The 14,408-nt window shown below is 40.6% G+C and overlaps 1 protein-coding gene across 1 annotated transcript in view; it reads right to left on the bottom strand.

The window, feature by feature from the left end:
• The window catches only part of PIKFYVE (phosphoinositide kinase, FYVE-type zinc finger containing), a 62,844-nt gene that overhangs the window by 8,018 nt on the left and 40,418 nt on the right, over positions 1–14,408 (bottom strand). The window contains exons 22-38 of the mRNA XM_062498297.1: positions 13,457–13,528; positions 11,949–12,120; positions 10,470–10,648; positions 9,886–9,999; positions 8,499–8,607; positions 8,236–8,390; positions 7,679–7,769; positions 6,615–6,675; positions 5,888–6,031; positions 5,596–5,716; positions 4,376–4,471; positions 3,585–3,668; positions 3,027–3,115; positions 2,251–2,415; positions 1,603–1,662; positions 979–1,155; positions 208–311 (exon numbers count right to left, since the gene is read on the bottom strand). Of these exons, the coding sequence (XP_062354281.1) occupies positions 208–311; positions 979–1,155; positions 1,603–1,662; positions 2,251–2,415; positions 3,027–3,115; positions 3,585–3,668; positions 4,376–4,471; positions 5,596–5,716; positions 5,888–6,031; positions 6,615–6,675; positions 7,679–7,769; positions 8,236–8,390; positions 8,499–8,607; positions 9,886–9,999; positions 10,470–10,648; positions 11,949–12,120; positions 13,457–13,528 (1,993 nt within the window). The remainder of the gene's footprint in view (positions 1–207; positions 312–978; positions 1,156–1,602; positions 1,663–2,250; positions 2,416–3,026; positions 3,116–3,584; positions 3,669–4,375; positions 4,472–5,595; positions 5,717–5,887; positions 6,032–6,614; positions 6,676–7,678; positions 7,770–8,235; positions 8,391–8,498; positions 8,608–9,885; positions 10,000–10,469; positions 10,649–11,948; positions 12,121–13,456; positions 13,529–14,408) is intronic.

Below are 14,408 nucleotides of genomic sequence, written 5' to 3'. Positions count from 1 at the left end.
AGTAGCACCACTGTTCTGTCTGACTGTGTATTAAAGCTTAGAAATCCAAGCATAATTTCCACTTTACATCTTAAAAACACATTATTAGTGTAACTTACACGCTCCAACATTTCCTTTTATTTAAATGAAAAAGGTTAATAGACATTTCTACTAGTCTTTAAAATACAGAACACTGCCTAAAATAACAGGCACTTTTTTTTTTAATACCTTCTGCTGAACTGCATTAGTGATGTAAGTGAAGTAGTGTGGAGCAAAGTCAAGGAATGACTGGACTTCCAGACGAGGCATTTGCTTCAAGATGAATCTATCATCTGTTTTAACATCAGACAGAGGCAACAGGGTTACATACAACAAGTGATGTACTATTTGCAACTTTTTTAGGACTGTCACATAGCTGAAATGGTTTGAAAAATTAAAGCACCACAATTCCCTTAAATCCTTACCTTCAGAAGTTCTATATTCTAGTAAAGCATGGACAAGAGACTGCCTATACTAGATCTACCTCAGCTATACAGGCTTCCTATATAGACAATAGAAGCAGCCTACAAACCATTTTGTTCAATATTTGTTTTATGCAGAAACCTAGAAATGGTCACAGTTTAAAAAAAAATTAGATTAACAACAGCACATGAGATTATAAGAAACACTGTGTCTTTAAAAAGTTTTCCTTGAATTATATTCAAGGTTTTGTTTTCTGAAGCCTGCCTGACAGTATAACCCTTCTCTTTAACTGGCTTTCCTAGCTGCTACTGCTGAAAAACAGAATTACATTTTCTTCTCCTACACACACAAAGAGACAAATCATTTGACATTGAAGACCCCAGAACAATCCAGTTAATTTTCCCTTCTGAGTGGCCACTTCACAATCAGCAACCCTCTGGACAGGGCTTATCAGAGATTAAATGATACACGAACCACCACCATACAGAAATAATACCTCTAATTACAAGGGGGGGGGGGGGGGGAAGCTGCATTTACCCTCAGTCACATAGAATGCAGCTCCAGATTTGCCCCCTCGAGCCTGCCAGGGCATGGAGTGAGAGAGGGATCGGATGAAATCCTCTTCACTGCTCCCCAGGATCACTTCACGCATCCTGTGAAACTCCCCAGCATAATAAATCCGGCAGTAGAATTTGGCATTGGCATCTGAGAACTCTGCAAAAAATGGTTTTCCTCAGTAACAGCATGCAACACACACTGACTACCTGAGACAACACTGAGATTTTACTCATGTCTAGAGCAGTATTATTGTGCTAAACAACTCTCTCGTACTCATTACAATTCAGAAGTTTCAACCAAGAGGATTTAAACGGCAAATTGACAGGAAAGTCAACTCCCTCTAGATTAGCTCAGTATATGTCATGAGAAAGTGTTTGGAGAAAAGTCCAATTAAAAAAAAAAGATTATGTTTAAAAGTTTGTTTTAAAAGTTTAAAAGAGATTGACTGCATTAAGTAAAAACTGCATTGCTTTTTCCTTGATTTGCTTTTCCTTCGTGACAAATACCAAGAAAAAACAACTATTAACTTCAAGATTTCAAGACTACATGTGCATGAAGAAATGAGTTTGTCAGCTAAGACTGAGTTATTTTACAACTACTCACGGAGTTCCACATGGGGATTCACCACCTGTTTCTTCTGTCCATCTCCTCCATCTCCATCATCTGGAGGCATAAAGAGCATTCTGTCAGGGATGTTCTATTATTATTCTATTCTACTATTACTACCAAGAAAGCCACATTAGGTACTACTTGTAAACTCACATTACAAAAAAAAAAAAAAAATTTCTTTTTTTTTCCTAAGAATACAGCAGGAATTATACACAGGGAATTAGATACACAGCTATAATTGTATAATATAATGCATATGCCAGAAGGGAACTGCTGTTTATGGACACAAATCCAGTCACTCTCTTCTTTCATTTTCCATGAGCTAAAACAATGAGAACTAAACAGCAAGTGAGAAAGAAACAGGGCTGCTTAACTAGGGTCAACTCAACCCAAAGACATTCAAGACCAGACTACTCCATATCCCTGCAGTTTGGGTTTGAAAGATCCTGTTTCCCTTATCACAAAGAAAAGTGATGTATTTAGGAAAAGAACATATTTGATGTTCAATGATTTTCAATGTGTGCTGAATAACCTTGGACTGTTGAAAAAGTATGAGCAGGAACATTTGGGGCCTTGCACGGATGAATGAGGTTTGGGAGAAGTAACAACCCAAAAGAAAATATTAACTCTGCAGTCTTGTACCTTGAGCCTCTGCTCCTTGGTTTTCTGCTCCCTCTTTGCCCATCTGTCCAACCTGGTAGTAGGCACTGTCAGCACCACGTAAGGTCTCTTTCTTCTGGGAAGACAGGTCTGGGCTCTTCCCTCCCGTGCCACGGAAGAAAGACAAAACACCAGATGGTTTCTTGGCTATAGTGAAAAGGAATAGAAAAGATGGTGTTGGCATTTCCACAGGCAGTTTAATAACAGCATTACTCCTATGAACATTCCCCATGCATTGTTCCATCTCAAGGAATGACGCCATTCAACTATAACTCATTTGCTATTCTTCAGGCAGCTAAGGTCCATGAGGGTGGATGATCTAGTGTTCTGAATAGCATCCTAGAGTGCAGAGACATTTGAAAACACAGACCAAGAATGAGTGTCTTTAATACAGCAAGACCTTCACGTCTTCATTTCAAAATATTTCAATGGCATGTCTTTTAAGAAGGCAATGTCAAAAGAAGGGCATCATATCCCACTGAACAGTCTAGATTCCAGAACAGCCCTAGGTCCACTACATAACAGCATTAAATCAGGGAATGAGTTTGATCTCATAAGAATCAGAGAAAGCCACAGACCAAAAAACCCCCACACATTCCCACTCCTCTCATGTGTTACACTAAGTCAACACTGAGACTTGTCACAATTTCAACCCAGAATGCTGCTTTTTCCTCCCCACATGAGCTAGAATTCAGGTTGAGTGGACTCAAGTCTGAGCTGAGATGAGCACCATGGATGATTTGGCTAAACGGTCTTACGCTGTTCTGGCTCCGCACTGCGAAGTGGACACACGTTAGCCTCAGGCAGGCGGACGGGGCTGCTGCTCTTGGGTTTGCTGTCTGACATGCTGAAAGGAGAAAGAACAAAGAAGGCATGAACCAACAAATACCAACTGGACATTTACTGCCTGGACATTTATTTCTACCCCCTCCTAAACACTAAGGGAAAAAAAGACACCATTTAAAGGTGTTGACTGTGGGATTCTCCAAAGTTGTCCCCCTCCATATTCCTAACAAATATCTCTCAAGGGTCCATAGCAGCAGCTCCATCCATGACCACAGCAAAGGCAAGCAGGCCCAGTATTCCTGCCATGCACACAGCCAAGAGATGAGGTGATAGAGCCTACATGGTCCATAATGTGGAATGGAAACTCACATACTGAAGTATGTGTTGGTTACATGGAATGAGTCAGATTCCATCAGAAAGCAGAGATCCTAACGGGGCATATTTTGAGGGTTTTTCCCCCATCCTAGTTTTGGCTTATTCACTACCATCTCTAAGTCTTCACTTTGTTTACTGCAGTTCCTGCATATAACCTGTTTGGTTGTGGTCCTTCTTCAGAACTGTTCTTCAGAGATGCTTTGGACAACTCATCCAGGGCATTTCTGTACTCCTTACAACTGAAAGAAGGGAAAGGGCCCAAAATAATTACGTGTTCTCTTGGAAACTCTGCAATACCAGCCCAAAGATTCAGTTCCAAGACAATCACAGGAAACAAAACACCACAGTAGAAAAACCTCTTGCTTTATTTTTTCTTATTGTTGTAACTTCATTTTCTTAGAACAGAAACTGCTCTAGACAATACTTCAGGAAAAATATCCCCTTATTTATCCACCTCCCACAATTTAAGAATGCATTTCTTCAAAAACCTGCTGCCTTGTGACATGCAAACCCAAAGGTTTACTGAAGCAGCTGGTGAGAAGAGCTGAGCAGTAGCAAGAGCTGCTATGACCAAAGGCAGGCAAGAAACAGACTGCAATATCAATACTAACAGCTGTTCCCCATCTCAGCTGCACTTTCTCCAGCTGGAGAGGCTGAGCAAACCTTGGTTGCACTTCTCTCTCTAGTAATATCTCATTAAAAGAAACCACACAACTAAGTCATTTTTGTGTACTAGAGTTCCACTAAAATAGTACAAAATCCAGTTGCACTTTCATTACCTCAGCAGAAAAAGGAAAGAAACCCATCTCTGGCAAAAACTCTGACACATCTTAATGCAGAAATTCTGTAATGCTTGTTCCCTATCATCAACATTTAAATATTCCTCAAACACAAAAGCTGCAAAAGTACAAATTACGTCAGATGAAAAGCCAAAACACACCAGTACCTGAGAGCAAAGGCTATGATGGAGCTTGGTTCTTTCTCACAGACTGCAATAGGTACACGTTCATGCTCATACATTAAGTAGTGCTTATCTGGGTCACTAAATGAAAACAACAGACTGTTAGCAGATCATAAAAATTCGTAGAAAGAACAGTTTTGGCCAAAACCCAGATCTCATCACTGCACTCCCAGGCACAAGCTGCAAGTCTCAGCATGGAGCCAAAGCTCCCCAGATCAGCTTCTCCCAACAGACACATTCATAACTATGTGGTTAATTCTAAATGGTAGAGTGTTAGGGCAATCAGCATGTCGAGCAGGTTGCTTGGAGCAGAAGACCAGCTTTAGGTTAGAGTAAGAGTCTATTTCTGTTTACCAGCCACTGCTTCTACTGGCACCAAAACCTGCCTGAGTTTGGTTTGACTGTCCAGCAGCATAGCCTGTAGAGTGAACTTAGGGGACAAACCTGGACTGTTTTCTAAACAGGCAGTTTATCACAGAAAATTCCCCAAAGCTGACTGGATTCTTGTATGATTTTCTTTCACTTATCTGGAGGGTCCAGTCATTTAGCTTTTACCTCGTCAGCTCAAGACCTCCGCTCCTACACTGGGGTTGGGATTCACAAGTTAAACTCAGGCTGCCAAATGTTAGGCTCATGTCAAATGAAAACACTACAAAGCATGCAGACCAAGTAGCTGAAAGACTTTCCAGCCTGCCCATCTCCACACGAGAGGGAAACTTGAGGACACATGCAGTAGCCATTGAACCTGACCTACACCCAGACAATGCCAATTTGAGTCCAACCCTTGGAAGAGGTCTGGAAGCAAACACAAGATGCAGGCATGTAGCTTTAGTTAAGTCTTTGCTAAGGAAGGGCATTTCCACTCCCTCCCTGCAGCAATGAAGTCAGAAGGCACCTTTACCCCCTCTTGTCCCACCCCTTCATCTCCTACAAGAAGTCTGAGGAGGCACGCCTACTAAGAGGAGGAGAAACTGATACTGGCTTTACACAAGGGCAGATCATTCATAGGAAGGGTTAAGTAACCTACAATCACCTAGAAAGGACACAGAAAACTTCCTACCTTGACAAAGTTCTCTAGCTTATTCAGAGATAAACTCAAGTAATGACTTAAATTATGCACTGAGCAAAGGAAGCATGCATGGCTTTGCCTGCAATCTGACAAGGTTGCTAATTGTGTACATTTTATATAATTATGCAGTACTCACAAGGGAAAGGGAATGGGGTTGTAGCTGTTTCCAGGCAAAAAGTTGGCCAGAATAGCTTTCATAGTAGACTTCTCCTTCACTTGGCTGTCTGTAGATCCCAGTGAGTGTCCATCAAACACATCTGGAACAGACAAATGTCAGGTCTGCATCACAATATCAAAGTTTAAACTGTAAATTCAGAAGGATAACTACAGACACAGAGTTACCAGTTACTTGTCATTTCCTAAAAGGATCTTGCAGACTTGGCACAGAAAAACAAGAGAAGGAATACAAGATCACAACTGAATGATACCTTCTGAGCTGCTTGTTGTGTCCTGTTCAGAGAGTGTGCTGGCACCAGTCATATGTTCTGATGCAACCTCTGGAGAGGTGGGCAGCTGCAGATGGGAGGAGCCTGTGGAGCTCTGACTTGATAAAGTCGTCAGGAAACGATCCTCTGAGAGTACGAGCACAGTTCAGGACAGAAGAAATCATTTTACATGGCTGTCAGAAGTGATACTGTTTGCTACCAGCCCAAGGTATAACCACTAGCTACTTCCAGACAGTTTTTACTTAGAAAGCAGCTAAGGCCACACAGACTAAAGGACTGGGCAAGCTCATCAACGTAGCACATAACCTCCAGAAAATGCAACTCTTACAACTACTACCTTCAGCTCACACAAATTCTCAGTATGCCTCACATGCAAGAGATCTCAGCACCCATAACCATATCACAGAAGCAGCAAAAGGCATTTCCCAAATCCCATGTAGTGATTCAGTTATTTAGAAAGCTTCTGAAAGTCTTCAAACCAAAGGTCAAAGGAAAACCCTCATTGGCCAATTTACAAATCACTAGTAATTCAGCTTTGTATTGAAAGCAGATGGCCAATTTCTATCTTACCATTAGAAAAAACAAATGTGACATAATGGGGATTTGGTGTTTCTCTGACTTATTAAATTTGACAAAAGCTCCCATATTATGTCAGGAAAAGGGCTACAAAATGCTTCTGTTGGCATCTTATGAAAAATAAGTAACAGACCTTTCTCTCCATTTTGCAGTGCTGGAGAAGCATTGCGTGGGGAAGCATCCATGCTACTGATCTAGGCAGAATAACAAAACAGCAATGTTGATGCCAAGCTCTTTACAGCTGTATTCCCTCCTGTGTGGAACACTCACAAAAGCAGATGTATTACATCAGAGCACCCCCACCTAATTCTCAGTCTCTGCAAGTCACTGTATCTGTTACCACAGGAAAAAGACCAAGCAACAGCAACTCAAGTTCACGAGATGTTAATGATGGCTGTTACTGGTATACGCTGCTTCAAGCACTACACTCTCCCTCTCTAGGAACCTCCTTCCTGCTACATCAAGATAAGGTTTGCTTTAGCACCTAACAAATATGGATTAAGTGGAAGGGACATGGGTGCATGTAGCAGAGCAAATCCAGGGTGCCTAGGGATTTTTAGTGCACCTTGCTACTACTGGGAGTTCAGCCTCTTGTTATAATGCTTATATTGTACTGCCTTGCAGCTCAGACATTTCCCCATAGTTCCAGCATCCCAAAGGGTGGAAATTCAGCATGCTGGCATGTGTATCCTTGGACAGAGCCCTTGAGGCAGCAGTCCAAAATCATTCATCCATCCCTTCAGTCAGCTCCCAGAGGATTCATCACAAAACAGGGATGATCTTGAAAAGCCATTTTAAATCCTTCCTGTGTCATTTGCTCTACCCCTCGATATTACCTGTCTTTTTCACAAGGGATGCACTTAATGGGCAACAACCTAGGGTTGAAGGAGATGGCCCAGTTCCTGTCTAGGCACACACTTGACAATGACTGCAGCTATCTGCTGGCATTGTTCACTTCAATATTACACAAATATCACAGAAAATTATCAACTCCCATTCATACTTAGTCTTTCTCTCTACAATATGGCTCTAAGTTCACATCTTTTAGAAAAAGATACATATAATAATATGCAATTTAAGTTTTTACAGCTGAATACTACAGGATACAGTAAAAACAAACAAACAAACAAAAAGAAAAGAAAACAAAACAACAACAACAACAAAAAATTTAAGACATTTACAGCCTGTTATCCATACCTTGCTTTCTTCACCTTGCCTCAGTCTCCCAGGGCTGGGTGGTACTGACGGACGTTTTCTCCCTTTCTCTTGTTGGAAGAGATCCTGTAATCTTAAACAAAAAATAATAATGCAACAAACAAACAGAAACAACCCACATAAAACCACCACCACCAAAGAAAAATAAATCAAAATATAGGTTACTGCTGTTATCTCTGAATTACACAAGTTATGAAGTTTCTCCATACCAGAATACAGCCAAGCATAATTTCACAAGTCTTTACAGTAAACTCAGATTACTGCTAATATGCCATCCTAACTTCCCATCTCTTTCATCTTTATTCACATAGTAATTTCTCCTCCAGATGCAAGTTGTGCTCTGCAAGACAATGCTTTTATCATATGGCTTCAAATGATTTTCTGTTCCAATTGATCAGCTGTGTGTTCTTAACCAGTAGAGTACATTCAGAACAAATTCGATAGAGCAACTGCTCTGTAGTGAATGAAACTGCAGCTGAACCTCTGCCCTCCCAACACAGTGTCAGTGCTGTTCATGATTCCAGCATGTGTCATCTTACCTATTATTCCAGGCTTGTAGCATCTCACAAAGCCCTTGCTTTTTAGCTATCAGAGACTCAAAAACAGATTGCAGCTGTTGAGGTGTGTCCAGTGATGATGAAAGCAGCCTTGCTTGGATTTTCTCAGTCCAGTTTCGAAACTCTCCTTCTTCCATCTGCCAAAAGGAAAACTGCCCGTGTTATCTCACCAAGATGACACGAGATTTGAGTAGCTCCTCCACACACACAGCCTGTGGACCACTGATGTAAAAATAGTCTATTACCTCCTTTTGGGCAAAGAGGTCTTCCATCTTCTCTTCCCTCGTTTTGCTGAAAGTATCAGTTTTCAGAGAAGCAAGGCGATCATCCACAGCAAGATACACTTGTGACACCCTGTGAACAGCCATGCAAAGAGTTAAGCTGTGACTACCTGGAGCTTCTTAAACATTCTTTAAAAAAAGTTTGAATTTAATGAAAATTTAAGGTTAGTGTTTAAGAATAAAAAAGACAATATATGACAACGTTCCTGCACAATAAGCTATCCAACTGTATTCATAGAGAAAGGTGGGAAAACTTCATTAGTAAAAGGAGAAACCTAGAAGTAACACATACTGACATTTGCCTGCACAATTTATTCTTAGCAGTGGAAGTTGTCAGAAAACAATACAAATGCCTCAAACACATTACTAACATAGGGGAACTGTTGTGTCATCGGTGATTAGGAAGAATCTGGGTCTGCAAATGACACCTCCACCAGCAGGGCTCAGAAAAAAGGAGTACCACTATTTCAGCTCTAAACAAAGCTCCACAGGATTTGAAATCAGATGGTCACAGAGACATCCAGCAATACAGGAATGCTGTGACCAGGTCAAACAACAGTCGGGCAGGATTTAACAGATTTTTTTATCAGGTCTGTCTTCCACCTTTTTGTTCCTACATTTACAAAGTGTCTAGGCTCATGGTAGTTCACCTTAGTCTACAAGGAGGTACAGTGTGCCTGCTGTTACCATATCCAATAGCTAAAATGCAAATACTTTTATACACCACAGAGTTCCACTGCCACAGGACCAACATAATGACAACAGTTCTATTCGGGAAAATTTGGGCAAGGTCTTTGCAGCTTTTCGGGGCTGAAGAACTGAAACTCAGTCAGATGTTCTGTAAAGGAACATTAGGGTAAGAGTACAAAGTATAACCTGCAGTTTTCAGAGTTAGCCTTCTAGGATCATGTTTTCCATTTCATTTTTAGCCTTAGAGGGAGGAATTACAAATACTTTAACTGTGCATTTCATAAGGTAACATTTCAGAACCTGCTGATGGTCAACCTTTCAGTAGCTTGGCAGCATTATTCAGAAATATGCTACATGACTCAGACATCAGTGAAACATTTAGGGATAGAGAAGAAAAGAGTCTTAGATTCCACTGGCAAAGTTTAACTTGACTTGCCACCAAAGAGTTGAGACATTAGTACAGACAGAACAAGCGAAGGCAACAAATATTACAGTACTGCTGTCTCTTGGAAGTATGCATATATGCATACCTGTTTTAAACTATTACTTTTCTATCAAATAAGGAATATTAAGCCATCATACCAGCAAAAATAGTTATGTGTTCTGCTAATAAAAGTACAAAATACAAAAAAGATTAGGAAGACACTAAAAAAAAGCTTACTTTTGTGAGAAATCCTTGAGATCCTGCAAAATAGTAACTTTCAATGGAGCCTGTCGTTTAATGTAGATCTTGGGGAGTGGGACACACACTTCCAGCAGCCGGATTGGAGAGTAGCTGAGAAGGCAATAACAACAGCTTGTAACAAGACCCACACCACACAGTACTAGTTCTACACCATAGTGAGGTTTGAGGCCCTTATATGAAAAAGGGCACTGACAGTGCATCCAGGGCTTCATTTACTTCTAGCAGCAATAACATTTCCCAGGCAAGAAGTAAAACCACAAATCATATTGCAAAACCAAAATTTTGAAAGCATTTGGAATTAGATAGGGAAAAGCATTTCCCTTCTGTATCATGAACAGGAACCATCCACTCTTGGAACACTGCCCACCACAGCTAGGACAGTGATGACACCCACAAAGCCCTGTGCAAACCAGCACACAATCCTGCACTTGTGGTTATGGTACAGTTATGCTATCCTATGCTGTACACACTGTGAAGGACAGACCTGATGAATCTTTACTAGAGCCATATGTTTCATACAGTACCAGAGAGAGAAGGAAGTTTTTAGCAGTGGAACTCACCTGAAAGATGCCACCATCTGATTATAGGAAAAATACTGGTGATAGTCATGGTGAATGGAATGCCCACAAGGCTCTGCGTTGGCCCTTCGAGTGTACTGGTACCCATAGAATCTCAGCTCAAGGTATTTTGCAAAAGACATAGACCAAGAATCATTGGAAAGGGGAACAACTGGTGTCACCTGAAAAATTGAAAGGCAAGTGTCTAAATTTCATCCTTTGAACAAGATTAAGGACAGGATAATTCAGGCAGCAATCTAGTATGTCTAGTGCCAGAGGCACCCATGACCCTGAAAAATACTTAGCATAAAAGATATCATTTATGCATAGCTAAGGCAAATACAATTAAAATAAATTTGACAAACAACTGCTACCTGATGAAGAAAGGTGGTAAGCTGGGGAACTCCAATCATACCCTTGATGGAAGCTTATTTCTAGGATGCTTTTTCTCTATATAGAATCAATTTCCAGCAATCCAACCAGCAGCAGTAGCCATATAATATACTTTTTTCCCTGGTGATTCTCCAGCTACAAATGCACTGGTACTGCTTTGTAGCATATTTCCAGCTTCAGAAGTGCTTTCAAGCTTAGAGCAGACACCACTTTACACACACTTAACAACCTCAAACACGTAAGTGTTTACATGAGCACACAAAAATAAAAGGTTACAGAGCAGCTGTATACACAGCAGTGCAGGGCTTGCTGTCAGCAACTGCATCAACCTCCTCCAGGTATCTGTAAATCCAACACCCATGTTTAGGGCAGTGTAAGTAGGTGACCCGAGTCATCCATATGGGTAATTCAGATGTTTTGCATTTCAGGTACTGCATGAATCTTTCTTCATTAAGTTTTATTCTTCTTTGAAGGCTCTTTGTGTTTAGCTAGACATGAGTATCCAGTTAGCAATGTTTTCTTAGCTAAATTACAGAACAGGTTTCAGATAATACACAATCTTACTATCCTGTGGGCTTTTAAAAGCAATTTAATGTTTCTCTAATTAAGATGTTACTTTCTAATGACTACTACAAGAACTCCAGACGTCACGTTGATGCAGCACAGGCTGCTCAGTCCACAGCAGATCAAAGAACAGCAAGTGGCTTTAGCCCATTACTGTGCCAGAAGGTCTTGGTGTCTGCCCTTTCCCATATGCTCATAAAGATTCACTGCAAGAAAGGGACAATACCCTTCACTTCTAAGTGGGCAACTCCATTTTTTCTGCTTTGATCTATCCTCTCAGAGTCAGTTTTGACACTTTCTAACAAGACTACCTCACACAACATTTTTTACCCTCAAGGGCCACAGTTCTAAAAGAGGAATTTGTAGCTACCACGAGAACACATGTATCAGTAACAGGTTTTCTGTCAGTTTAGCCATAGCTCCAGTCATGAGCACTTTCTCAAAAATGCTGCCTTTCCACACAAAGCCAGCCACAACAAGAACACTAAATTGGCATAGCAATGATTCTGAAGTCCACATCCTGACCTGCTTGCATAGTCGGCACCAGGAGTAAGTAAGGATGGTGTGCTGGTACCCAGGGACAGGGGAGTCCAGCTCCTTCAACACAATCTGCACACAGCCTTGCCCATGAACAAAGCGACGGATGTGGTGCACCATTGGTGTTTCACAGAACATGCTGGGACATTGGTAGGAAGGCCTAACAGAGAGAAATAGAAACATTTATGAATGATCACATACCAGGCATTGCTGAAGAATTGATTCAACAGATGCAATATGCCTTTTAATACCACGGTATTATTTATCTTCACTGTAAAAGAGTTAACTAAGCCTGTAGTGAAGGCAGTTTCTGCAGAGCAGTTTAGAAGTGGCACATAGTGAAAGTTCCATTGACAGCAATGGCTGGCTGGGTCCCAAAAGCAGTCACTGGATACTGGTTACCATCACCTTTCTACAATGAAACACTTTCTATCAACATATTCTGTGTAAGCATCAAAGCACATGTGGAATTCCTTGGCACCAAATTAAATGACTGCTTTAGCAGTGTACCCAAGCAAATGCTATTGAGGACAAAGATGTGACAAACAGCCTTCAAAATGGCAATGTTTCAGCTCCTGAAGGAACAGGTAAGCAACACAGTGCCACAGAACACCTCTGAACAGTAAAACCCATGACCTCGCTTTGGATGGGTATTTTTAAGTCATGGAAGAAAGACAAAAGTTGAATTGTTTAGGTAACAAAGTCAGATAAGACATTCTTCAAAACCAGAAAGAGCCTGAAAAAGCTCATATTCTCCTTGTTCATGTGAAAAAATAAAGAATTTTAATTACTGAAACTATGGAGACTGAGAAGCATTCACTTTAGCATACACTACCTAATGAGCAGAGAGAAGCAAGAATTAAAAGTGAGGAGCTAAGCTCCTTCTCACTGATCACCACAAGGAGAAATACTTGCTCCTGCAGAAGGCTGAACATTGAGAGCCTTCTGCTACTGCAAGTGGCCAATGGAGAGAACAGAGTAAGCTTGTCTTTTGAGCAGGTTACCCATCCAGCTTCACAGCCTGCTGAGACTCTGCATGGGGTTGTGACAGTGCCAGTTACTACAGAAATGTAAAAACTCTGAGCTGAAATAAATGACACAGAACTTTGCCAGGGCTGAAAGTGTTCTCGACTGTTTACACTGGCCACCTTGCACATATGACAAAGTCTTACTCTGAGACAGTAAATGAATAGTGTTACCCAACACTTGTATGAATTTTCAAAGAGGAGCCTCAGAAAATTGTGCCCAGTACAGTTGCTTGTCTTGAAAAACAGACAGTTGGAATACATGTTCAGACTCTTAACTTGGCCCTTAAACCTTAATTGCTACAAAAAGTGCTAAGTGAATACATTTGTCTTCATGAACTAATAAATCTTGTTTCATAATCTGTTTCACTTCCTCATGAAGGGAAGTAAGGAGGACAGGGCCAAAATAGGAAAGCAGTGGATGTACTCTAACAAGTGGGCATGAGTGAATTAGAATAAATTCCTCCTTACCTGAAACAGTAGCGCTCCAGAAAAATCCCTAGAGTTAGGTCATTTTTCCCATAGAACTCCATAGTCACAATCCTAAAGCAGAGAATGAAAAGCTTTAGAGACTGGATTGCCATCACCATTAGCTGTGCAATGGCCTTTAGGTGCACAGATCTACACCCACTGCTGACTTCTTTACAGCCATGTATAACTTCAAAGACTTTTTTTTTTTCCACCTGACTACACTTCGTAGATCCCTGCTGTCAGGTTTGCTAATAATGAGACCAAAGTACTACTAAAACAACTTTAAACTTGACATTTAAAAGTCCAGTACAATTCAACTGCACTTCTGAAGATTATTTTCAAAAATATCTAAGAACAGAAGTCTAAACAGCTTTAAGCTTCAAGCACTAACATTTAAACAGCTACAAAAAGGGAACATCCAGGACATTAAAAAAGCCTCAAGAAATCCTTATTCTTCTAGAATATTTAATAGCAAGTTTAGTTTCCCCAGAACCTGAGGTGACCAAGCCATTTAAATTGTCTATCAGTTTAAGTGTCATAATTCAGATATCCCTTTAAGTGTCACAATTCAGACATTCTCTCACTGTTGCTGCTTAGTGAGCATATCACCATATTCTCTGGTTCATTTCTAAGCTTTTACAGGAATTTTAGACCTTTCCCTGTAAGAGGGTTCTCTCTTTATTTTCATCTAAGTTAAATGATTCAAATCACCTAAGCTAATGATTAAACAGCAAGAGACCTGTTCTGTTTACTGAAGATAAAAGTGTGTCGTAAGTTGCACACAATTAGCAAATTACAGCCCCCTAAGCTAGAAATAAAGCTCTTAATACAGATGACTATAGTATGAGAAAGACAGCGATATATTCCAATGCCACTGCTGGATAATACAATCTACAAGTATTCCAAGATTCTCACAAGGCTCATTTTTGGGCTTGGACATTGTCCTGTGTTC

The sequence above is a fragment of the Cinclus cinclus genome, chromosome 9 (assembly GCF_963662255.1).
Source record: "Cinclus cinclus chromosome 9, bCinCin1.1, whole genome shotgun sequence".
Classification (NCBI taxonomy): domain Eukaryota; kingdom Metazoa; phylum Chordata; class Aves; order Passeriformes; family Cinclidae; genus Cinclus; species Cinclus cinclus.
This window is presented reverse-complemented; position numbering and strand designations above follow the sequence as displayed.